Genomic DNA, 25,317 nt, shown 5'->3' on the forward strand with positions numbered 1-25,317 from the left:
GCTGTTCTCCCCATCGAGGAGGGTTTTGTCATTGACTGTTGATGTGTGTGTGTGTGTACAGTAGCTGTGTACCTTAATATAGGGGTTCTCCATCCAGGATGGGTGAGTGGGTGTAGCCTCGTCAGAGTCGGCCTGGTAGTAGAAGAGGTTGAAGGTCTCCTTGCAGCTGCGGTGGTGTGTGACTCTGGATGAACACTCGATCATGGTGAAGCGCAGCTCCACGTACACCTGGGACGCTCCCCGACGCTGGATCAGCCCGCTGCGCAGCCAATGGCTGGAGGCGCCATCCATCTGGCAGATCTGATAGGTCCTCACGCTATTGTTCTCCTCGTCCAGACCACTCACCTCCTCCCACTGAGACAAAGGGCGGAAAGTGAGGAGAAGAGATACCATGAATGACCATGAATGACACATCATTATATAGTAGGTATGCAGGGTATAAAGAGAGTTCAAAGGTAGGAGGATGGACCCAGGATTGGATGGACCCATGGTCTACAGAGAGAGAGTGGCTCTCAAGAGAAGACAGGCTATGTGCACACTGCCCACCAAATGAGATGGAAACTGAACTGCACCTTTAACCTCCACCAAATGTATGACCAGATTAGAGACACATACAGTTGAAGTCGGAAGTTTACATAAACTTAGGTTGGAGTCATTAAAACTTGTTTTTCAATCACTCCACAAATGTCTTGTTAACAAACTATAGTTTTGGCAAGTCGGTTAGGACATCTACTTTGTGCATGACACAAGTAATTTTTCCAACAATTGTTTACAGATAGATTATTTCACTTATAATTCACTGTATCACAATTCCAGTGGGTCAGAAGTTTACATACAAAAAATTGACTGTGCCTTTAAACAGCTTGGAAAATTCTAGAAAATGATGTCATGGCTTTAGAAGCTTCTGATAGGCTAATTGACATCATTTGAGTCAATTGGAAGGTCGAGGTCAACCGATTAATCGGAATGGTCGATTAATTAGGGCCGATTTCAAGTTTTCATAACAATCGGTAATTGTCGTTTTTGGACACCGATCATGGCCGATTACATTGCACTCCACGAGGAGACTGCGTGGCAGGCTGACTACCTGTTTTGCGAGTGCAGCAAGGAGCCAAGGTAAGTTGCTAGCTAGCATTAAACTTACCTTATAAAAAACAATCAATCTTAACATAATCACTAATTAACTACACATGGTTGATTATATTACTAGTTTATCTAGCTTGTCCTGCGTTACATATAATTGATGCGATGCCTGTTAATTTATCATTGAATCACAGCCTACTTCGCCAAACAGGTGATTTAACAAGAGCATTCGCGAAAAAAAGGACTGTCGTTGCACCAATGTGTACCTAACCATAAACATCAATGCCTTTCTTTAAAATCAATACACAAGTATATATTTTTAAACCTGCATATTTAGCTAATATTGCCTGTTAACATGAATTTCTTTGAACTAGGGAAATTGTGTCACTTCTCTTGCAACAGAATCAGGGTATATGCAGCAGTTTGGGCCGCCTGGCTCGTTGCGAACTGTGTTAAGAGTATTTCTTCCTAACAAAGACAGCCAACTTTGCCAAACGGGGGATGATTTAACAAAAGCGCATTTGCGAAACAAACACAATCGTTGCACGACTGTACCTAACCATAAACATCAATGCCTTTCTTAAAATCAATACACAGAAGTATATATTTTAAACCTGCATGTTTAGTTAAAAGAAATTCAGGTTAGAAGGCAATATTAACTAGGGAATTGATGTCACTTCTTTTGCATTCATTGCACGCAGAGTCAGGGTATATGCAACAGTTTGGGCCGCCTGGCTCATTGCGAACTAATTTGCCAGAATGTTACGTAATTATGACATAACATTGAAGGTTGTGCAATGTAACAGTAATATTTAGACTTATGGATGCCACCCGTTAGATAAAATACGGAACAGTTACGTATTTCACTGAAAGAATAAACACTTTGTTTTCAAAATGATAGTTTCCGGATTTGACCATATTAATGACCAAAGGCTCGTATTTCTGTGTGTTATTATGTTATAATTAAGTCTATGATTTGAAATTTGATAGAGCAGTCTGACTGAGCGGTGGTAGGCAGCAGCAGGTTCGTAAGCATTCATTCAAACAGCACGTTACTGCGTTTGCCAGCAGCTCTTCATTGCGCTGTTTATGACTTCAAGCCTATCAACTCCCGAGATTAGGCTGGCAATACTAAAGTACCTATTATAACATCCAATTGTCAAAGGCTGGCTTTTGCCACATTTCAGGCTTCAAACATAAAGATATAAAACTGTATTTTTTTGTGAAGAATCAACAACAAGTGGGACACAATCATGAAGTGGAACGACATTTATTGGATATTTCAAACTTTTTTAACAAATCAAAAACTGAAAAATTGGGCGTGCAAAATTATTCAGCCCCTTTACTTTCAGTGCAGCAAACCCTCTCCAGAAGTTCAGTGAGGATCTCTGAATGATCCAATGTTGACCTAAATGACTAATGATGATAAATACAATCCACCTGTGTGTAATCAAGTCTCCGTATAAATGCACCTGCACTGTGATAGTCTCAGAGGTCCGTTAAAAGCGCAGAGAGCATCATGAAGAACAAGGAACACACCAGGCAGGTCCGAGATACTGTTGTGAAGAAGTTTAAAGCCGGATTTGGATACAAAAAGATTTCCCAAGCTTTAAACATCCCAAGGAGCACTGTGCAAGCGATAATATTGAAATGGAAGGAGTATCAGACCACTGCAAATCTACCAAGACCTGGCCGTCCCTCTAAACTTTCAGCTCATACAAGGAGAAGACTGATCAGAGATGCAGCCAAGAGGCCCATGATCACTCTGGATGAACTGCAGAGATCTACAGCTGAGGTGGGAGACTCTGTCCATAGGACAACAATCAGTCGTATATTGCACAAATCTGGCCTTTATGGAAGAGTGGCAAGAAGAAAGCCATTTCTTAAAGATATCCATAAAAAGTGTCGTTTAAAGTTTGCCACAAGCCACCTGGGAGACACACCAAACATGTGGAAGAAGGTGCTCTGGTCAGATGAAACCAAAATTGAACTTTTTGGCAACAATGCAAAACGTTATGTTTGGCGTAAAAGCAACACAGCTGAACACACCATCCCCACTGTCAAACATTGTGGTGGCAGCATCATGGTTTGGGCCTGCTTTTCTTCAGCAGGGACAGGGAAGATGGTTAAAATTGATGGGAAGATGGATGGAGCCAAATACAGGACCATTCTGGAAGAAAACCTGTAAGAGTCTGCAAAAGACCTGAGACTGGGACGGAGATTTGTCTTCCAACAAGACAATGATCCAAAACATAAAGCAAAATCTACAATGGAATGGTTCAAAAATAAACATATCCAGGCGTTAGAATGGCCAAGTCAAAGTCCAGACCTGAATCCAATCGAGAATCTGTGGAAAACTGCTGTTCACAAATGCTCTCCATCCAACCTCACTGAGCTCGAGCTGTTTTGCAAGGAGGAATGGGAAAAAACTTCAGTCTCTCGATGTGCAAAACTGATAGAGACATACCCCAAGCGACTTACAGCTGTAATCGCAGCAAAAGGTGGCGCTACAAAGTATTAACTTAAGGGGGCTGAATAATTTTGCACGCCCAATTTTTCAGTTTTTGATTTGTTAAAAAAGTTTGAAATATCCAATAAATGTTGTTCCACTTCATGATTGTGTCCCACTTGTTGTTGATTCTTCACAAAAAAATTTGGCAAAAGGTCGCAAAGTTCAAGGGGGCCGAATACTTTCGCAAGGCACTGTATATGAAATACAAACGGTATAGAGAGAAATAGTCCTATAAATCCTATAATAACTACAACCTAAAACTTCTTATCTGGGAATATTGAAGACTCATGTTAAAAGGAACCACCAGCTTTCATATGTTCTGAGCAAGGAACTTAAACGTTAGCTTTTTTACATGGCACATATTGCTCTTTTACTTTCTTCTGCAACATTTTGTTTATGCATTATTTAAACCAAATTGAACATGTTTCATTATTTATTTGAGACTAAATAGATTTATTGATGTATTATGTTAAGTTCATTGTTCATTCAGTATTGTTGTCATTGTCATTTTCACAAATATATATGTATAAAAATCGGCCAATTAATCGGAATTTTCAGCTTTTTTAATCTGCTTTTTTGGTCCACCAATAATCGGTATCGGTATTGAAAAATCATAATCGGTCGACCCTAATTGGAGGTGTACCTGTGGATGTACTGACATCATGGGTAAATCAAAAGACATCAGCCAAGACCTCAGAAAAAAAATTGTAGACCTCCACAAGTCTGGTTCATCCTTGGGAGCAATTTCCACCTGAAGGTACCACGTTCATCTGTACACACAATAGTACGCAAGTATAAACACCATGGGACCATGCAGTCATCATACCACTCAGATAGGAGGCGTGAAAAGTGCAAATTAACCCCAAAACAAAAGAAAAGGACCTTATGAAGATGCTGGAGGAAACAGGTACAAAAGTATCTATATCCACAGTAAAAGGAGTCCTATATCGACATAACCTGAAAGGCCGCTCAGCAAGGAAGAAGCCACTGCTCCAAAACCGCCAGAAAAAAGCCAGACTACGTTTTGCAACTGGACATGGGGACAAAGATCGTACTTTTTGGAGAAATGTCCTCTGGTGTGAAAATTAAATGAAATGAAAATAGGACTGTTTGGCCATAATGACCATCGTTATGTTTGGAGGAAAAAGGGGAGGCTTGCCGAAGAACACCATCCCAACCGTGAAGCATGGGGGTGGTAGCATCATGTTGTGGGGGTGCTTTGCTGCAGGAGGGACTGGTGCACTTCACATAATAGATGGCATCACGAGGTAGGAAAATTAGGTGGATATATTGAAGCAACATCTCAAGACATCAGTCAGGAAGTTAAAGCTTGGTCGCAAATGGTTCTTTCAAAGGGACAATGACCCCAAGCATACTTCCAAAGTTGTGGCAAAATGGCTTAAGGACAACAAAGTCAAGGTATTGGAGTGGCCATCACAAATCCCTGACCTCAATCCTATAGAAAATGTGTGGGCAGAACTGAAGAAGCGTGTGCGAGCAAGGAGGCCTACAAACCTGACTCAGTTACACCTGCTCTGTCAGGAGGAATGGGCCAGAATTCACCCAACTTATTGTGGGAATCTTGTGGCAGGCTATCCGAAACGTTTGACCCAAGTTAAACAATTTAAAGGCAATGCTACCAAATACTAATTGAGTGTATGTAGACTTCTGACCCACTGGGAATGTGATGAAAGAAATACAAGATTAAATAAATCTTTCTCTCTATTATTCTGACATTTCACATTGTTAAAATAAATAGGTGATCCTAACTGACCTAAGACAGGGAATTTATACTATCATTAAATGTCAGGAATTGTGAAAAACTGATTTTAAATGTATTTGGCTAAGGTGTATGTAAACTTCCGACTTCAACAGTATTTTCCTCAGACTACACAGAACCACAAAGAATTCGAAAACAAATAAACTCCCATATCTAGCAGCAAGATTTGTGACCTGTTGCCACAAGAAAAGGGCAACCAGTGAAGAACAAACACCATTGTAAATCCAATCTATATTCATGCTTATTTATTTTCCCTTTTGTACTTTAACTATTTGCACATCATTACAATACTGTATATAGACCTAATATGAAGTGAAATGTCTTTATTATATTGGAACTTTTCAATTGAAATGAAATCTCAACTCGTGTTGCTCTTGTGAATCCTCTGCAGAAGTAGGTAATCGAGGAGGGGGAGCATAGCCCTCCGTTCACCTACTAACGAATTGACACTCGACCTTGGTTTCCGGGTCCAGGAGGATCAGAGGAGCTGAGAAGAGGACAGACTTTTTCCCAATTGAGAATCTCCCAGAAAGAAAGTAGAAGATAATGAGAGGAACCATTTGGGGGTCAGTATACACACCTGAGGGTTGTCATGGGAGTAGACGGTCCATCTGAGATCTGACGTTTCTGTCTTAGTGTTCATCAGGACCTCTGTGAAGACAGACATGTAACAACATGCTAAGGACACACACACTTCAACAGTAGACCCAGAGACATTTTAATACAGATATACACACTGGTTGAGGCAGTAGAACTGTGTCATGTATAAATCAAGTAGCTCTAGCTATACCCACTGCTTCAATGTAACGGGGGGTTGATGATACGTCACTACTGAGAGGGACATTAGACAGTGAAAAACAGAGTTCTGTGCCAAATAGACCCTGTTCTTTCCCCCTCCCTCGCTCCCTCCCACCCTCCCTCCCGTTCCTCCATGTCTGTGGTCAGTATCATACAGGTCTGGCTTAATGCCTCCCCCTTGTTTCTAGATTAAAAATAACCTGCTGAGAAACCTCTCTGTCCTCAGGGGGAGAGGGGGACATTGGGACTAGCTGTGGGAACAAGGGGATATTCCAATTGCACATACACAACACAACAGACACACACACAACACTCAAGCTCACTCTCAAGTATTCACAGAGCACACACAAACACGCTTGTATAGCGCCTACACCTACTGAACAACATGCACACCCCTCCAGCCGTGAGCTGTGATTAAAAATGAAATGATTTTGTGTAATCTCCTGAAGCGTCGGCCGAATACCAGCTCTCTTACAGCCAGAACATTTCTGCTATGATTGAGTAATTCAATACGGATTGAGAACGGAGGAGGAACAATGCAGAAATATCACAGGCACGCGGAACTGAAATGATTTCTTTTCCTGTGAAAATGTCTCTTCCTCCAGCTGTCCCTCAGTAGACTGGCTCGCTCCTGTATTGTGAGCTGACCATTAGTTATTGATGGGATGAGGTTTCCTTCCATCTGAAGCCCAGTGGTGTGTTTTAAAACCGTGTCCTGTTTGTCCATACCTAAGGGGTTTCCCTGCAGGGGTCCTTCTCAGGGGTCAGGCTTGTCTGCAGGTAAGCCAGTCACATGACCATCCCCAGCCGTGCCCACATCGTCTCCCCACTACCAGGCTTCCTTTGATCTATGATTACACCTCCTCAGAGCACCGTGCACAAATACCAACATCTCTCTTTATCTCTTCAATTCCTTCCTTCCTCTCTCTCACCCCACCCTGCCTTTGTCTCAAAAGGGAATTACTTTTATCTATCTTGGTACACTCTCTGGCACAGTCTGCTTTTGGAAAGATAGAATGAAAGGTTTCTATCACGTGTGTGTCTCTGGGTGAGCTGTCTTTAGAACAGAGCAGAATCATGCCATCAATAATTCCAATTTGATAAGAATCCTGCAGGTTTGACAGATTGTCGTTACACTGAGGCTCATTTGATACCTGTGCCTGGCTTTAACAGTCTTCCCTCCCTGTCTCTGACAGGCTAAACACTTCCTTCTCTCTCTCTCTCTCTCTCTCTCTCTCTCTCTCCATATCTCTTGCTTTCTCCATTGACAGTCCCTGAGAGCCCTGACATCTCCCTCCCTCTCTTTCTCCCTCCTTCCCTCCGTCTCTCAACTACACTCTTCTCCCATCCTTCCCTGGGACTAGCAGGCTGCAGAGGGCTGATAACCACAGTCCAACACCCTGAATAAAGAGATGGACACCCGGGAGGCAAGGAGAGTTGAGTTGGGGGGGTGAGGAGATGGAGGAGGATGATGGGTGAGGAGGTAGAGGAGGATGATGGGTGAGGAGGTTGAGGAGGATGATGGGTGAGGAGGTAGAGGAGGATGATGGGTGAGGAGGTAGACGAGGATGATGGGTGAGGAGGTTGAGGAGGATGAAGGGTGAAGGGTTGAGGAGGATGAGGGATGAAGGGTGAAGAGGATGAGGGATAAAGGGTTGAGGAGGATGAGGGATGAAGGGGTGAGGAGGATGAAGGGTAAGGAGGATGAGGGATGAAGGGTTGAGGAGGATGAGGGGTGAAGGGTTGAGGAGGATGAGGGGTGAAGGGTTGAGGAGGATGAGGGGTGAAGGGTTGAGGAAGATGAGGGGTGAAGGGTTGAGGAGGATGAGGGGTGAAGGGTTGAGGAGGATGAGGGATGAAGGGTTGAGGAGGATGAGGGGTGAAGGGTTGAGGAGGATGAGGGATGAAGGGTTGAGGAGGATGAGGGATGAAGGGTTGAGGAGGATGAGGGGTGAAGGGTTGAGGAGGATGAGGGGTGAAGGGTTGAGGAGGATGAGGGGTGAAGGGTTGAGGAGGATGAGGGGTGAAGGGTTGAGGAAGATGAGGGGTGAAGGGTTGAGGAGGATGAGGGGTGAAGGGTTGAGGAGGATGAGGGGTGAAGGGTTGAGGAGGATGAGGGGTGAAGGGTTGAGGAAGATGAGGGGTGAAGGGTTGAGGAGGATGAGGGGTGAAGGGTTGAGGAGGATGAGGGGTGAAGGGTTGAGGAAGATGAGGGGTGAAGGGTTGAGGAGGATGAGGGGTGAAGGGTTGAGGAGGATGAGGGGTGAAGGGTTGAGGAAGATGAGGGGTGAAGGGTTGAGGAGGATGAGGGGTGAAGGGTTGAGGAGGATGAGGGGTGAAGGGTTGAGGAAGATGAGGGGTGAAGGGTTGAGGAGGATGAGGGATGAAGGGTTGAGGAGGATGAGGGGTGAAGGGTTGAGGAGGATGAGGGCTGATGTAGGGAGCGGCAGGGTCGCTCTCAGCTTTAGACAGGAGTGTAAAAAGTGTAACTCCATCCTTGGGGAATGGAGGAATGGGAAGGTATGGTGGTGAGGTGTTTCCCCAGTTTGTGTTCTGCCTCAAGTTCACAGGAAAACAAATTATACAGCGTCTTCATGGTGGTAACTGGTGCACCACTTTAGAATGGAGTCACGTGCGCACCCATATACACACTGTGCCATTCCTCACCTGCTCCTGCTGATGTCCTATGATGATCATTCAAAAGGAGCAGCAGAAACAAAGCAGTCACCCCCTCCAGGCACAGCCCGGTACGGCAGCCGGGTGTATGAGGTGTGTGTGTAATCAGTGTTTATCACTGCTCTATCATTATGTTTTATGAGACAGGATGCATGTGTGTGTTTGTCTGAGGGTTTATATATATGCATGTACAGACATGTAAAACTATATGATACAGTACAGCCCATCCAACAGTAAATGGAGGATATCATTGAGATGGGACTGACTGAACATCCTGGGACTGACTGAACACACTGGGACTGACTGAACACACTGGGACCGACTGAACACACTGGGGCCGACTGAACACACTGGGGCTGAATGAACACACTGGGACCGACTGAAAACACTGGGACTGACTGAACACACTGGGACCAACTGAACACACTGGGACCGACTGAACACACTGGGGCTGACTGAACACACTGGGGCTGACTGAACACACTGGGACTGACTGAACACACTGGGGCTGACTGAGCACACACACATGCACAGACACACACACACACACAAACACACACCACACTCTTAGAAAAAAGGCTTCCAAAGGGGTTATTCGGCTGTCCCCATTGGAGAACCCTTGTTGGTTCCAAAGGATTCTCCTATGGGGACGACCAAAGAACCCTTTTAGATTCTAGATAGCACCGTGCAGGGTTGGGATCAATTCAGAATATTGGAATTGACTCCCATCCAACTCATGAGTTGAAATTCAAACTGATTTGGCCACACCTCACAGGATATAGAATTTGAGTTTGAGTGACAGGAAGAAGATTTAACTGAGTACAATTCAAATACATTCCAGTCAGTCAAATGACATGAGAGTTGAATTATATCTGACAGGTCACACTTCCAGATACCAAACAATATATCACATTTCTCTGGAAACAATGTTCATAAACTCTTTTAACCTTCCTGCTTAGAATAGCCAGTTACAGTATATTTACACCAACCATTTCTTTTGGTTGGATTCTTTTTGAAGGCCTTAGGGTCAACTTGAGGGTGAAACTAAATATAATTAAAATTAGACTATTCACATACAGGTTTCATTTTCCTTTATCAGGGAAAACCAATTATTTCAACAATATTTTGTATGCATGTAATTAACAACATGTTTGATGTTTTATGTACAATATGTATATTTGTATAGACTACACATAATATAGAATAGAAGAGGCCTTTGAAATTAATTTAATTTAATTTCACTGAATTCAATTATATTTCCTTTATTTCAAATTCGAATTGGAGATGGAGCCGTACCTCATCCTGACCTTCCACCACCCCAGAGATCAGTAAAGACTCCTGACCTTCCACCACTCCAGAGAGCAGTAAAGACTCCTGACCTTCCACCACTCAAGAGAGCAGTAAAGACTCCTGACCTTCCACCACTCCAGAGAGCAGTAAAGACTCCTGACCTTCCACCACCCCAGAGATCAGTAAAGACTCCTGACCTTCCACCACCCCAGAGAGCAGTAAAGACCCCTGACCTTCCACCACTCCAGAGATAAGAAAATACTCTGGGCATTTCACCACTCTAAAGAGCAGTAAAGACTCATGAACTTCCACCACCTCAGAGAGCAGTAAAGACTCCTGACCTTCCACTTCCCTAGAGAGCAGTAAAGACTCCTGACCTTCCACCACCTCAGATAGCAGCAAAGACTCCTGTCCTTCCACCACCTCAGAGAGCAGTAAAGACTCCTGTCCTTCCACCACCTCAGAGAGCAGTAAAGACTCCTGATCCTCCACCTCCCTAGAGATCAGTAAAGACTCCTGATCCTCCACCTCCCTCGAGAGAAGTAAAGACTCCTGACCTTCCACCACCTCAGATAGCAGTAAAGACTCCTGTCCTTCCACCACCTCAGAGAGCAGTACAGACTCCTGAACTTCCACCTCCCTAGAGATCAGTAAAGACTCCTGATCCTCCACCTCCCCCGAGAGCAGTAAAGACTCCTGACCTTCCACCACCTCAGAGAGCAGTAAAGACTCCTGAACTTCCACCACCTCAGGGAGCAGTAAAGACTCCTGACCTTCCACAACCTCAGAGAGCAGTAAAGACTCCTGAACTTCCACCACCTCAGAGAGCAGTAAAGACTCCTGGCCTTCCACCACCACAGAGAGAAGTAAAGACTCATGTCCTTCCACCACCCCAGAGAGCAGTAAAGACTCCTGATCCTCCACCTCCCTAGAGAGCAGTAAAGACTCCTGAACTTCCACCTCCATAGAGATCAGTAAAGACTCCTGACCTTCCACCACCTCAGAAAGCAGTAAAGACTTCTGACCTTCTACGACCTCAGAGAGCAGTAAAGACTCCGAACCTTCTACGACCTCAGAGAGCAGTAAAGACTTCTGACCTTCTACGACCTCAGAGAGCAGTAAAGACTCCGAACCTTCTACGACCTCAGAGAGCAGTAAAGACTCCGGACCTTTCACGACCTCAGAGAGCAGTAAAGACTCCGGACAGGGCTCTCCCTGCTGTAGAAGAACCCTACCATACTACCAGCTCTGTTCCAAAGACTCCAACTCCATCCACTCCACACAGCAGGTGAATAAACCCACGTCTCCAGTCTTTAAATAAGTGACCTTGAATATGATAGCTGCTGCATGACCCAACCTATTCAGAGTTGGAACACAAACCCTCTCTTTAATTACAGACCGACTTCTTCACTTTCCTCTCTACCTCTCTGCTACTTGCCCTTCCACTTTCTCGCTTTTCCTCTCTCTCTCTCTCTCTCTGGCTGCTCTGGAGTGTCATAAGGAAATGATAGGCCTGTGAGCCTTCGCTCTGCATTGGCTACAATTAGACCCATGCTTTAATTAAGGAAACCCAGAGTGCCAATTACCCCCTACACGCCTAGAGAGAGAAGGAGCGAGGAGAGATAGAGAAGAGATAAAGTGGGAAGGTGGCTGAGAAGGAGAGAACGGAGATTCTGGTTAGGGTAGGATGGGAGAACATGCTAAGAGGAGAGGGAAAGAGAAAGTCAGGGGTGGGGAGAAGAGTGCAGGAGTGTTGGACAGCGCTGACCTGGGTTAAGGATGTATGGGAGTGCTGGGAGGGAGAAACAGACAGAAACAGATGAAGGCAGAGAAGGAGAGATGAAAAAAGACTAGTGGAGCTTATCAGGGCATTTGGCCACTAAGACACCACCTTGCAGTCTTCGTGTGTGTGTGTGTGTGTGTGTGTGTGTGTGTGTGTGTGTGTGTGTGTGTGTGTGTGTGTGCGTGTGTGCGTGTGTGTGTCTTCAAGCACAAGAGTGTGCGTCATATATCACAATACAGATGTAAGATCTTAATTTGATCACTCTTTTGTTGCTGAGAATTGTCCTTCACAGCAGGAAATGGAAACTTGCAGTGTATTTGAGTTTTTAAAAGGGTTTTAAAGTTTGTAATTTCCACGTAGAAATTTCAGACTTGATTTGCCGTAATGAAAAATGTATCAACCCCTACAAATGTCCATTCATTATAATCCACGTAGTAATTCACATTTCCTGTTGCTGCAGGATTTTTCTTCTGCTGTAGCAAACTGGCTCAAATTAAGATCCTACATCTGTAGTGTATGTTCAAAACCTGATGTGTGTCTGTTTATGTGTGTTTGACATAGAGTTGAGCCTGTGAGATTAGGTCTCCCCCTCTCCTATAATCCCACACCCCTCCTTCCCGTTTCCTGCTTCTCTCCTGGTCTGAAGGGAGCTGAGGAGTGATGGACTGACATCCTCACAGTGCATTCAGCAGGCCGAGTGAGAGGCCCTCTGAGAAAAACATAACACTTCACTCTCTAATCTTATCATAAGATGATAGCGCATGGACCTGTGTGACTGTCTACATGTGAGAGAGAGAGAGAGAGAGAGAGAGAGAGAGAGAGAGAGAGAGAGAGAGAGAGAGAGAGAGAGAGAGAGAGAGAGAGAGAGAGAGAGAGAGAGAGAGAGAGAGAGAGAGAGAGAGAGAGAGAGAGAGAGAGAGAGAGAGAGAGAGAGAGAGAGAGAGAGAGAGAGAAAGAGAGAGAGAGAGAGAGAGAGAGAGAGAGATATGTTTTCCTCCTTTATTCCTACTCCAACTCATCTATTCCTCTTCAGGGATGTCAAACAGCCCGGTGGTACTACTGTCCTTGTTCTCTCCTCTCCCAGGACATCACCTGACCCAGTTACTGTAGGGAGCTGGCTACTGGCTACTGGACAGGGTCCATTCTGTGTGGGTGTTCAGCCAGAGTTGAATAACACAGCTGTGAACCAAAATGGCTGACCTTAGCAGTGGGGATTAAGTGTATTAAACCTACCCTACATGTCTGGCATTCATTTGGGCTCAGAAATGTGCAAGTTACAATTGACTCAATGCCTGGAATGTTGGGTAACGTTGTAATATGGTGGCTGAAATGTCTGTGCCACAGCAGAACTTATTCAAGTAGAAACAGCAGAATTTCCACACAACAGACAACAATTTTAAACATTCATAGACTGTTGTCTGCAGAACGTTGGAAAATATTAAAGGTGCACTATGCAGAAATTGCTCTGCCATTTCCTGGTTGCTAAAATTCGAATAGTTTGCCTAATTTCAGTTTATGTGACAAAACAAGCAAGTATAGTGTAGAGAATCAATGTACCATCTAAACCACTGTTCGTTATATTTTGCAAAACCTAAAGTAAAAGACGCAAAACTAAATTTATGAATGTGAAGCATAGAAATAGCGCACATAGAACAGATCTACCGCTTCTTAGACTTGCGTTCAATGAGAATAACAGATTTATAACTCCAATTTCTATGTGAATTTGGTCGGGTCACCTAAAAAGTTACATATTGCAGCTTTAACTCAACATTTATGTCACGTTGCAGTGAGCTAATTGCTGAGATTGTTCAAGAGTTGACAGTAGTAATGTTCTGGGTTTTTTCTTCTCCCTGGTTGGATTTTAGTTCTGTAGCTAATCTCACACCAAAGGGGGGGATCTGAAAGAGTCCAGATGACTTCCCACATCTCCCTCCCTGGCTAACAAAAGACACTGAGCTATGGGTGAGATTAAACTTCATAAAAGACCAATTAAGGAGAGCTGGAGTGGAACAAAGAAGCTCCCTCCCTTCCCTAGAGAGAGACACACAGTGGAACAGCTTTCTACATGATCAAGGAGCCTCACCGACTACTGAGAAAGACAGTGGTACAGTTGGCATGGTTTGATAGGCATCGTGACTAAACCAGAGCCACTGTTGATGTTTAAAACAAAGGGTTTGGGATTAAGTCAACTTCAAATCAAAGGGATCCTTGTTTCTCTGTAATTGTTTCTGTTTAACTGATAGGGACTCAATGGTAACGAACGTGACAGAGATAACTCATGATGTTTATAAGGGTTTATAACAAGTTTATAAAGAGTAGTTCACGATTATCATCGTGTGTTGAAGGGGACACACAGGATTGTTTTCAAAGTGTGCACAATCTACATATGCTTTCAGCATGTTGACTGTCGTGTGTTTTAGTGCTTCTTTTCCTTTTTGTGGTTCTGTTGTTCAATCTTGACCCATTTCTCCCCCCAAACATCACTCAAGTCTCATCCTTATAAGAAGCTCTGTACAGAAAATGGTTTGTATGTATCTCCATGACAGACCGACTGGGAGATTCTCCAGCACACTAAATACCGAGACGTAAACCAAAGAAAAGGTCAGCTCTCACACACACTTCTACATACGCACTCAAATGTGCTCTGACGCAAAAGTACACACATCGACTGCAGAAATCATATGACCAACATCTACTGTCAGGTTCCACTCGCTAACGTCTGGCATACTGACCATATCAACGTTGGGGTCCTCATTGGTTATAGAGTAATACAAACTGTGTTACAACTGTATATAGATATTTTCACAAGAGAAAACATGCAGATATACCACACACACACACACACACACACACACACACACACACACACACACACACACACACACACACACACACACACACACACACACACACAGTGACTAATCCGCAGTGGGAGGTGGACAGCTTGACGCTGGAGGACAGTCAGTCTGAATGGCACAACAGACTCAGGTTAAAAAAACATTCAAAGATCTACACATCCAAACCCTGATACAACAGAGTACTTCCATGGGTCTCCTCTTTCATTTGACACCTCCTCCTCCTAGAGCTCATGATCTTCCTTCCAATGTTCTCTGTTCTTAGAGGCTTAAGACAGGGAGTTTTGAAGAGCTAAACCCTTTTGGAAGGTTTTTAGGTTCCAAATTGAAATAAGACCTTGTATGAAACCTTGTATGATGATGGATGAAATTACTAGTGTGAACATGTAATGTGTATGCTCTGTGTGTGTGTGAATGTTTGTATGAATCACAGCACACAGCACACCTCTGTCTCACAGCCAGGTGCAGATCACCTACTGCAGTGGTTCCCAACCAGGGATATTAGGACTTGAGTACTTGAGAAGACTCATGAGACCATAGGCTTACTGGTATAATGTACATGAGTGGGTACTTCAGGGGTACTCCGGGCAGAGCAAAATTAAATTGGTGGTACAGTAACTGGAAAAGGTTGGTAACCTACTACACACACACATTAAAACACACACACACCCTCTCACTTTTTGTCAGCCCATTTCTAATTTCTACTTGACATGATAACAGTCTCTCCTCGACACCCTCTGACAGAAATGACCCTCTCCATAAGAGTCATTCTCTTGCTCTGTCCTATTTGATAGGCTGTGGCCTCATTCCCTCTCCTCTGTGTGCTCCCTCTCACATTGAGTGGCATGTGGGTGGAGGAGCAGGGGAGAGCACTAGGGTCGCCTGCCTTGCCCCATGCCAGCCTGTCAGCGTGTCACTGACATTGATGCATTGCTTGGAGGGGTGGTGGTGGTGGGCCTGGTGGCTGTTTCATTCCCATCATCAACCCCGACTACCGTCCACCAGACTGCCGTCCACCCGACTACCGTCCACCAGACTGCCGTCCACCAGACTGCCGTCCACCAGACTACCGTCCACCAGACTACCGTCCACCAGACTGCCGTCCACCAGACTGCCGTCCACCCGACTGCCGTCCACCAGACTGCCGTCCACCAGACACATTTCCATGTGTATCACATCTCATTTGTGACTAAAATATCATTGATAACCAACCCATACCCACTCAGAAAAATCTGCCTAGGACGAGGCCACAGTCTGCAGAGGCAACTTCATCAGAGAGAGAGAGTGAGAGAGAGCGAAGAAACAGAAAGAGAGAGAGAGTGTGAGAGAGAGAGAGAGAGAGAGAGAGAGAGAGAGAGAGCGAGAGAGAGAGAGAACAAGTGTTTCTGGAGTAGAGGCCGATTGGCCTGTAGATTACAGCTGCGTCACTCGGATGCCTGTTTAACTCTTCAAGGGGCTAATCGTGGGATTAAGCCACAGAGGATGATGTCTGGGGGTGTCAGTGAGGGGGGAGGATTGCTTAAAATGCAAATCCTTTTCTTATAAAAATCGGTTCCATTTAATAGGATTTCTGGGAAGAGATCCGCATTTCCGCGGCAGGGGAGACAGTCGGCAAGTCCTGACTGCACTGACACGCTCACACAGCAGAGAGAGGGGCGATGGAAAGAGTAACAAAATAAAAGAGTGCAGGGGAGGGGCGACGAGGCCCTAACTCTTTCACATAGGGCCTCTTGTACTCTGAATAAAAAACATTCTTTCAGCGTTTGCTGGTTTTAGACACTGAGTTTATGGGCTGTGAAGCAGAATGTCACTCATCGCGGCGCTCTATCCACAGAGAAGGTATGAAGAGAGAGAAAGAGCGAGGGGGTGATGAGAGAAAAGAGGAGGTGGAGGAAAAGCAACAGAGAGGATGGTGTTTTTTTGAGGTTTAGCTCTATCATGGAGGCTGATTGTGAAGGCTCACTGGCTCAATGGCTCACTGGGATGGAAGTCTGTTTTTTCATCAAACTCTTCTCAACAAAGACCACTAAATATCTGTTATACGATATGCGCAGGGATCAACCTTTGTTTAATCATTTACACACACACACACGCACGCACACACACACTAATCTCAGAGGGTTTAGGGCCCTTTTGAGGATTTTAACCCTGTGGACCGAATCCAATGTACCCCACGGACGCCTAGCTTAACTTGCCAAATGAATAATTACCAGCATTGCCCTTTTTAATACCTTCACAGCCCTGCAGGGACCACATGGAGGTAACGCTTAAAAAATGATCACATGCTGTTTGAATATTATTTCATTTATATATATATATATATCTTTAACAGTTGTTGGATTCTGGCTGGAAATATACCTATTCATGTTACCATGCTACAACTTATTGATGACTTTACATGTATAAGGAATGTATATGTTGGGGTCAATGAAGGGTGAATAGGAACTCTGTGTATGGAAAGTTATTAAGTAAGACAAGGGAAAGTGAAAGTTCATATTCTGTTCAAACATGTTATTGCTGAATATTCATATTTCTAAGGAAAGAGGCCAAGAGCAACAGTCTAGTTTCAGTTGCTGATAGGGCAGGCAAGTTGCTGTGGAACTAGGACAATGAGGGATGTGGAACTCAACTCTAAAGAATGTCAACAGTTGAAGAGAGAAGACACTGCTGGGAGGGGGGGCCATAGGGGCCACACCGAAGACCATCAGACTACAGTCATGTCCCATACACACTCACTTCCATGCCCATGAGGGTCCTGGACTTAGGCAGGGCCATGACAATACCAGTAAGAGGAACCAACTGAGTTTCTGCCTAGCAACAGAGAAGGATTGTTTATCTTAGACATGCAAGGAGAAGACCCAAGTGCGCCCAAGTGGCGCAGTGGTCTAAGGCACTGCATCTCAGTGCTAGAGGCGTCACTACAGACCCTGGTTTGATTCCAGGCTGTATTACAACCTGCCGCGATTGGGATTCCCATAGGGCGGAGCACAATTGGGTGAGGGTTTGTCCAGGGTAGGCTGTCACTAGTTAAGTAAAGGTTCAAATAAAAAATAGTCGGAAAGTATAAATATGTGCTAGTGTGACTTATAAGTTGTGCTTGCAGCTGAGGCACCCAATGTGTTGAATAAACTTGGTTTGAGCTTTTTCTAGTCGTCTGTTTCAGTTTTTACCCTGTTTGTTCAAACCCTAACACAGTTAAGGGAAAGAGGTCACATTCAATAGATTAGCCTAACTCCCAGCTCACGGATTCTCTTTCTACTCCTTTTGTTGTGAGTCGAGAAGGAAAGTAGAGAGCAGATGTTAGAGGTGGGTTTTCTACAGTCTAGGCCTAGATCCTCAAAACTCTTCTCAACGGTAAGTGAAGCAAGCCTACAGAGTATCGTTGTGGGCTAAGATGCAGAGTGAATCGTAATAGTGACCTACAATGACCTGAACTGAAATTTTAAAAATGAAACATAATCATGAATTGATTGTGGTGTTACTGTGGCTAATTAGTGACCTTGTAGTAGGCATACCAAACTAATCCCTTCAAGTCTACTGTAATGCCATAGCCGTGCTCGGGTGTTATCGATGCCTGTCAAACAGCACCATGTTAATTGTTTGTAGATAGAAGGGACCAGGTGTCTCCATTTCAGCATGCAGTGTGGAACTAATCGGAGCCATGCCGTTCAGGATTGATTGGTAGTGGAACACCACAGAACTGGGCAGGGTGCACATATACAGGCTGTGGACTGGCGGGGTCACCTTTCCAAAACGCACATGCTCCCACACACACAGACACACACACACACACACACATAGACACACACACACACACACACACACACACACACACACACACACACACACACACACACACACACCTAATTTATTATCACCTCTCTATCTTTAATGAATCCATGTAGGTATGTTGTCTTAGACTGTTTTTAAAAGACATACAAATATATACATACATATTTATATATATATACATATACACTACCGTTCAAAAGTTTGGGGTCACATAGAAATGTCCTTGTTTTTTAAAGAAAAGCACATTTTTGGACTATTAAAATAACATTGAATTGATCAGAAATACAGTGCAGACATTGTTAATGTTGTAAATGACTATTGTAGCTGGAAACTGCTGATTTTTAATGGAATATCTACATAGGCGTACAGAGGCTCATTATCAGCAACCATCACTCCTGTGATCCAATGGCACGGTGTGTTAGCTAATCCAAGTTTATCACTTTAAAAGGCTATTTGATCCTTACAAAACCCTTTTGCAATTATGTTAGCACAGCTGAAAACTGTTGTGCTAATTAAAGAAGCAATAAAACTGGCCTTCTTTAGACTAGTTGTTCGATTACACGCTCAAAATGGCCAGAAACAAAGAAGTTTCTTCTGAAACTCGTCAGTCTATTTTTGTTCTGAGAAATGAAGGCTATTCCATGCATCCCATTCTCACTCCTCATTCTATTCTGGTTAGAGCCAGTTTGATCTGTTCTGTGAAGGGAGTAGTACACAGCGTTGTATGAGATCTTCCGTTTCTTGGAAATTTCTCACATGGAATAGCCTGCATTTCTCAGAACAAGAATAGACTGATGAGTTTCAGAAGAAAGTTATTTGTTTCTGGCCATTTTGAGCCTGTAATCTAACCCACAAATGCTGATGCTTCAGATACTCAACTAGTCTAATGAAGGCCAGTTTTATTGCTTCTTTAAACAGGACAACAGCTTTCAGCTGTGCTAACATAATTGCAAAAGGGTTTTCTAATGATCAATTAGTCTTTTAAAATGACAAACTTGGATTAGCTAACACAACGTGCCATTGGAACACAGGGGTGATGGTTGCTGATAATGGGCCTTTGTACGCCATAAGAATACAGCCCTTTCTAGCTGCAATAGAAATTTACAATGTTAACAATGTCTACAATGTATTTCTGATCAATTTGATGTTCTTTTAATGGACAAAAACTTTGCTTTTCTTTCAAATTCAAGGACATTTCTAAGTGACCCCAAACTTTTGAACGGTAGTGTATATACAGTTGAAGTCAGAAGTTTACATACACCTTAGCCACATATATTTAAACTCAGTTTTTCACAATTTCTGACATTTAATCCTAATAGAAATTCCCTGTTTTAGGTCAGTTAGGATCACAACTTTATTGTAAGAACGTGAAATGTCAGAATAATAGTAGAGAGAATAATTTATTTCAGCTTTTATTTCTTTCATCACATTCCCAGTGGGTCAGAAGTTTACATACACTCAATTAGCATTGCCTTTAAATTGTTTAACTTGGGTAAAACGTTTTGGGTAGCCTTCCACAAGCTTCCCACAATAAGTTGGGTGAATTTTGGCCCATTCCTCCTGACAGAGCTGGTGTAACTGAGTCAGGTTTATAGGCCTCCTTGCTCGCACACTCTTTTTCAGTTCTGCCTAGACATTTTCTATAGGATTGAGGTCAGGGCTTTGTGATGGCCCCTCCAATACATTGACTTTGTTGTCCTTAAGCCATTTTGCCACAAATTTGCAAGTATGTTTGGGGTCATTGTCCATTTGGAAGACCCATTTGCGACCAAGCTTTAACTTCCTGACGGATGTCTTGAGATGTTGCATCAATATATGCACCTAATTTTCCTCCCACATGATGCCATCTACTTTGTGAAGTGCACCAGTCCCTCCTGCACCAGTCCCAAAGCACCCCCACAACATGATGCAGCCACCCCCTGTGCTTCACGGTTGGGATGGTGTTCTTCAGCTTGCAAGCCTCCCCCTTTTCCTCCAAACATAACGATGGTCATTATGGCCAAACAGTTCTATTTTTGTTTCATCAGACCAGAGGACATGTCTCCAAAAAGTACGATCTTTGTCCCCATGTGCAGTTGCAAACAGTAGTCTGGCTGTTTTCTGGCGGTTTTGGAGCAGTGGCTTCTCCCTTGCTGAGCGGCCTTTCAGGTTATGTCGATATAGGACTCTGTTTACTGTGGATATAGATACTTTTGTACCTGTTTCCTCCAGCAACTTCACAAGGTCCTTTGCTGTTATTCTGGGATTGATTTGCACTTTTCGCACCAAAGTATGTTCATTTCTAGGAGGCAGAACGCTTCTCCTTCCTGAGCGGTATGATGGCTGCGTGGTCCCATGGTGTTTATACTTGTGTGCTATTGTTTGTACAGATGAACATGGTACCTTCAGGCGTTTGGAAATTGCTTCCAAGGATGAACCAGTCTTGGCTGATTTCTTTTGATTTTCCCATGATGTCAAGCAAAGAGGCACTGAGTTTGAAGGTAGGCCTTGAAATACATCCACAGTTAGCCTATCAGAAGCTTCTAAAGCCATGACATAATTTTCTGGAATTTTCCAAGCTGTTTAAAGGCACAGTCAACTTAGTGTATGTAAACTTCTGACCCACTAGAATTGTGATACAGTGAATTATAAGTGAAATAATCTTCATGTAAACAATTGTTGGAACAATTACTTGTGTCATGCCCCAAAGTTGATGTCCTAACTGACTAGCCAAAACTGTAGTTTGTTAACAAGACATTTGTGGAGTGGTTGAAAAAAACAGTTTTAATGACTCCAACCTAAGTGTTTGTAAACTTCCGACTTCAACTGTATATACATAAATATATATTTCCAGTACCAGTCAAAATTTTGAACACCTATACATACAACGGATTTTCTTTATTTTTACTATCTTCTACATTGTAGAATAATAGTGAAGACATCAAAACTATGAAATAACACATGGAATCATGTAGTAACCAAAAAAGTGTTAAACAAATCAAAATAGATTTTAGATTCTTCAAAGTAGCCACAGTTTGCCTTGATAACTGCTTGCACACATTCTCTCAACCAGCTTCTCCTGGAACGCTTTTCCAACAGTTTTGAAGGAGTTCCCACATATACTGAGCACGTGTTGTCTGCTTTTCCTTCACTCTGCGGTCCAACTCATCCCAAACCATGTCAATTGGGTTGAGGTATGGTGATTGTGGATGCCCAGTCATTTAATGCAGCACATGATCACTATCCTTGGTCAAATAGCTCTTACACAGCCTGGAGGTGCGTTGGGTCATTGTCCTGTTGAAAAACAAATGATAGTCCCACTAAGTGCAAACCAGATGTGATTGCGTATCGCTGCAGAATGCTGTGGTTGCCAAGCTGGTTAAGTGTTCTTTGAATTCTAAATAAATCACTGACAGTGTCACCAGCAAAGCACCCCCAAACCATCACACCTCCTCCTCCCTGCTTCACGGTGGGAACCAGACATGTGGAGATCATCCGTTCATCTACTCTGCGTCTCACAAAGACACGGTTGGAACCAAAAATCTCAAATTTGGACTCATCAGACCAAAGGACAGATTTCCACTGGTTTAATGTCCCTTGCTCATGTTTCTTGGCCCAAGCAAGTATATTATTCTTATTGGTGTCCTTTAGTAGTGGTTTCTTTGCAGCAATTCGACCATGAAGGTCTGATTCATGTAGTCACTAAACAGTTGATGTTGAGATGTGAGATGCATTTCTTACGGCTGGTAACTCTAATGAACGTATCCTCTGCAGCAGATGTAACTCTGGGTCTTCCTTTCCTGTGCCAGTCCTCATGAGAGACAGTTTCATCATAGGACTTGATCGTTTTTGCGACTGCACTTGAATAAACTTTCAAAGTTAATGAAATGTTCCATATTGACTGACCTTCATGTCTTAAAGTAATGACGGACTGTCATTTCTCTTTGCTTATTTGAGCTGTTCTTGCCATAATATGGACTTGGTCTTTTATTGAGTAGCTTGGATGAATAAGTTGCCCAAGCTAAACAGCCTGCTCCTCAGTCTCAGTTGCTAATATATGCATATTATTATTAGTATTGGATAGAAAACACTCTAAAGTTTCCAAAACTGTCAAAATATTGTCTGTGAGTATAACATTACTGATATTGCAGGCAAAACCATGAGGAAAATCAAACCAGGAAGTGGCTTCTATTTTGAAAACTCCATGTTCCATAGCCTGCCTTTGCTCCATTTAAAGGGATATCAACCAGATTCCTTTTCCGATCGCTTCCTCAAGGTGTCAACAGTCTTTAGATATAGTTTCAGGCTTTTATTTTTTAAATTAGCGAGAAAGATAACATTGTGTCATTGTATGGCCGGGTGCCAGCAGCGTTTTGTATGCGTAACAGAGTTTAGGCTGCCATTGCCTTTCCCTCTCTGACTGAAAAAGACAGTTGCGGTTGATATATTATCAATTAAATATTTTAAAAAGACCCTGAGGATTGATTATAAAAAACTTTTACATGTTTCTGTGGACATTACGGATACTATTTGGAATTTGTCTGCGTTGTCGTGACCGCTCTTTCCTGTGGATTTCTGAACATAACGCGCCAAACAAACTGAGGTATTTTGGATATAAAAATAATCTTTATGGAACAAAAGGAATATTTATTGTGTAACTGGGAGCCTCGTGAGTGAAAACATCCGAAAATCATCAAAGGTAAATTATTAATTTGATTGCTTTTCTGATTTTTGTGACCAAGCTACTTGATGCTAGGTGTACATAATGTTTTGTCGAGCGATCGATAAACTTACACAAACGCTTGGATTGCTTTCGCTGTAAAGCATATTTTCTAAATCTGACATGATAGGTGGATTAACAATAGGCTAAGCTGTGTTTTGCTATATTGCACTTGTGATTTCATTAATAAAAATATTTTTTGTAATATTATTTGAATGTGGTGCTATGCAATTCAGCGGTCGTTGATGACAATTATCCCGTTAACGGGATGGCAGCCATAAGAAGTTAACAAGGCACACCTGTTAATTGAAATGTAATCCAGGTGACTACCTCATGAAGCTGGTTGAGAGAATGCCAGTGTGCAAATCTGTCATTATGGCAATGGTTGGCTACTTTGAAGAATCTCAAATCTCAAATATATTTAGATTTGTTTAACACTTTTTTGGTTACTACATGATTCCATTTGTGTTATTTCAGTTTTAATGTCTTCACTATTATTGTACAATGTATAAAATAGTACAAATAAAGACAAACCCTTGAATGAGTAGGTGTTCTAAAACCTTTGATTGGTAGTGTGTACTGTGTATATATATATAAAGACACGTGCAACAAGTGAATCTTCAATAATGGCAAAGTCTCACTCAGAGTTTAATTGCAATAGTTAGATAGTGGAGGCTTATGATTCTTCATACAAATAAAAATATGACACAGTAAAAACTTAGGAGTGTAGGATTGATTAACCATCATGATGATTTACAACCGGCATGTCACATTGTAACAAGCACGTGCGACTGTTACAACGTAACAGTGCAGTTGTTACAATGTAATATGTGATGCTGTTTCAATGTAACAACAATCTGAAGTTGAAGGAAAAATTGGACTAAATCATATTTTCAATAAGCTATTAGGTGGCCTAATAACGCCACAGTACATTTTTCTTCGACAATAAGCAGTACATGAAGCCTTTTAATTGAGAACGTTGTAGAGGAGGTCATATGAACCAATCCGACCTACCTTCCTCTGCTGTCGACAGAAGCAAACACTCCAGCAGGACCAGCCAAAGTGGGGCAATGCGACTGGATATGAACTCCATAATGGCATCCAGAATATCCGTAATATAAACGAACTGCTTCGGTTGTGTGTGTCAAAAAGGTTAAACTGGTGAATTACAGGCACCGTCAACTGGGCCGTGTACCCATTGGCCGCAACACTGACCACATCTGACACGGACAACAGTTCAAACACCAGTTTCACTGGGGAAGGAGTGAAAAAAAATGTGGTCACAATATTACAAGGAAAACCTCGCTTTGACTGACTGACGGTGGGAAGTCAATGTCTCATGGAATAAGTCGATAAAAATAAAAAAACACCAGTTTTTTTTAATCTAGAATAGTCAATAAAGTATTAACTTTCATACTAAGAAAAACGTTGCTATATAGCACTAGAACATATTGCATATAGTGGCTATACAATTATATAGCGGAGTTGTCCTATGATCTTGTCCCATGTCCCCCCTGTCACATTCAAGAAGGGGGACGCATGTAGATAAAACTTATCGTATCATTGGCTGTATTCGTTCCACTCTTTGTCCATGAACCCTCGACGACTTCTCCCAAATCTCCTCTCAATTCGATGTCTGCAGTCAAGGCACTTGCAAAAAAACTCAATTGTCGAGATGAATGAAAATCATGTTACTGCTGTGTTCTGTTTGTTTCTTTACAAACGACCAGATCCAAAATTGTATTGATATTTCTGTAAATTCCTCCCCAAAAATTAAGTGGATAGCTGGTCGGGAACAACTGCGTGTCTCTGCCCTTGTCTTTAGGCTGTTCCCAATGATGTAGAACGATGTACAAATCACAGAGCTGAAAGATTTTTTTTACGAGAAATCACTCTCAAGAAAATAAACTAGAAACAAAAAGTTATGCACTTATCCCCGTCCACTCAGTAACCTCTCACTAGGGATATTTCAACACATTCAGAGCCGAATAGCACTAACACACACTGACTGCTTACGCCCCGCCTCCACGCACACAGTTTCGGCCAACC

At 43.0% G+C, this 25,317-nt stretch overlaps 1 protein-coding gene across 1 annotated transcript in view; it reads right to left on the minus strand.

Annotated features, from left to right (window-relative positions):
* Positions 1-25,317, minus strand: part of ephb4a (eph receptor B4a) — a 50,801-nt gene extending 25,484 nt beyond the window's left edge. Inside the window, exons 1-3 of the mRNA XM_036968062.2 lie at positions 24,283-25,317; positions 5,956-6,026; positions 73-354 (exon numbers count right to left, since the gene is read on the minus strand). Of these exons, the coding sequence (XP_036823957.1) occupies positions 73-354; positions 5,956-6,026; positions 24,283-24,361 (432 nt within the window). The 5' untranslated portion in view covers positions 24,362-25,317. The remainder of the gene's footprint in view (positions 1-72; positions 355-5,955; positions 6,027-24,282) is intronic.

The sequence above is a fragment of the Oncorhynchus mykiss genome, chromosome 29 (genome assembly GCF_057628025.1).
Source record: "Oncorhynchus mykiss isolate SJ-2025 chromosome 29, ASM5762802v1, whole genome shotgun sequence".
In the NCBI taxonomy this organism is placed as follows: domain Eukaryota; kingdom Metazoa; phylum Chordata; class Actinopteri; order Salmoniformes; family Salmonidae; genus Oncorhynchus; species Oncorhynchus mykiss.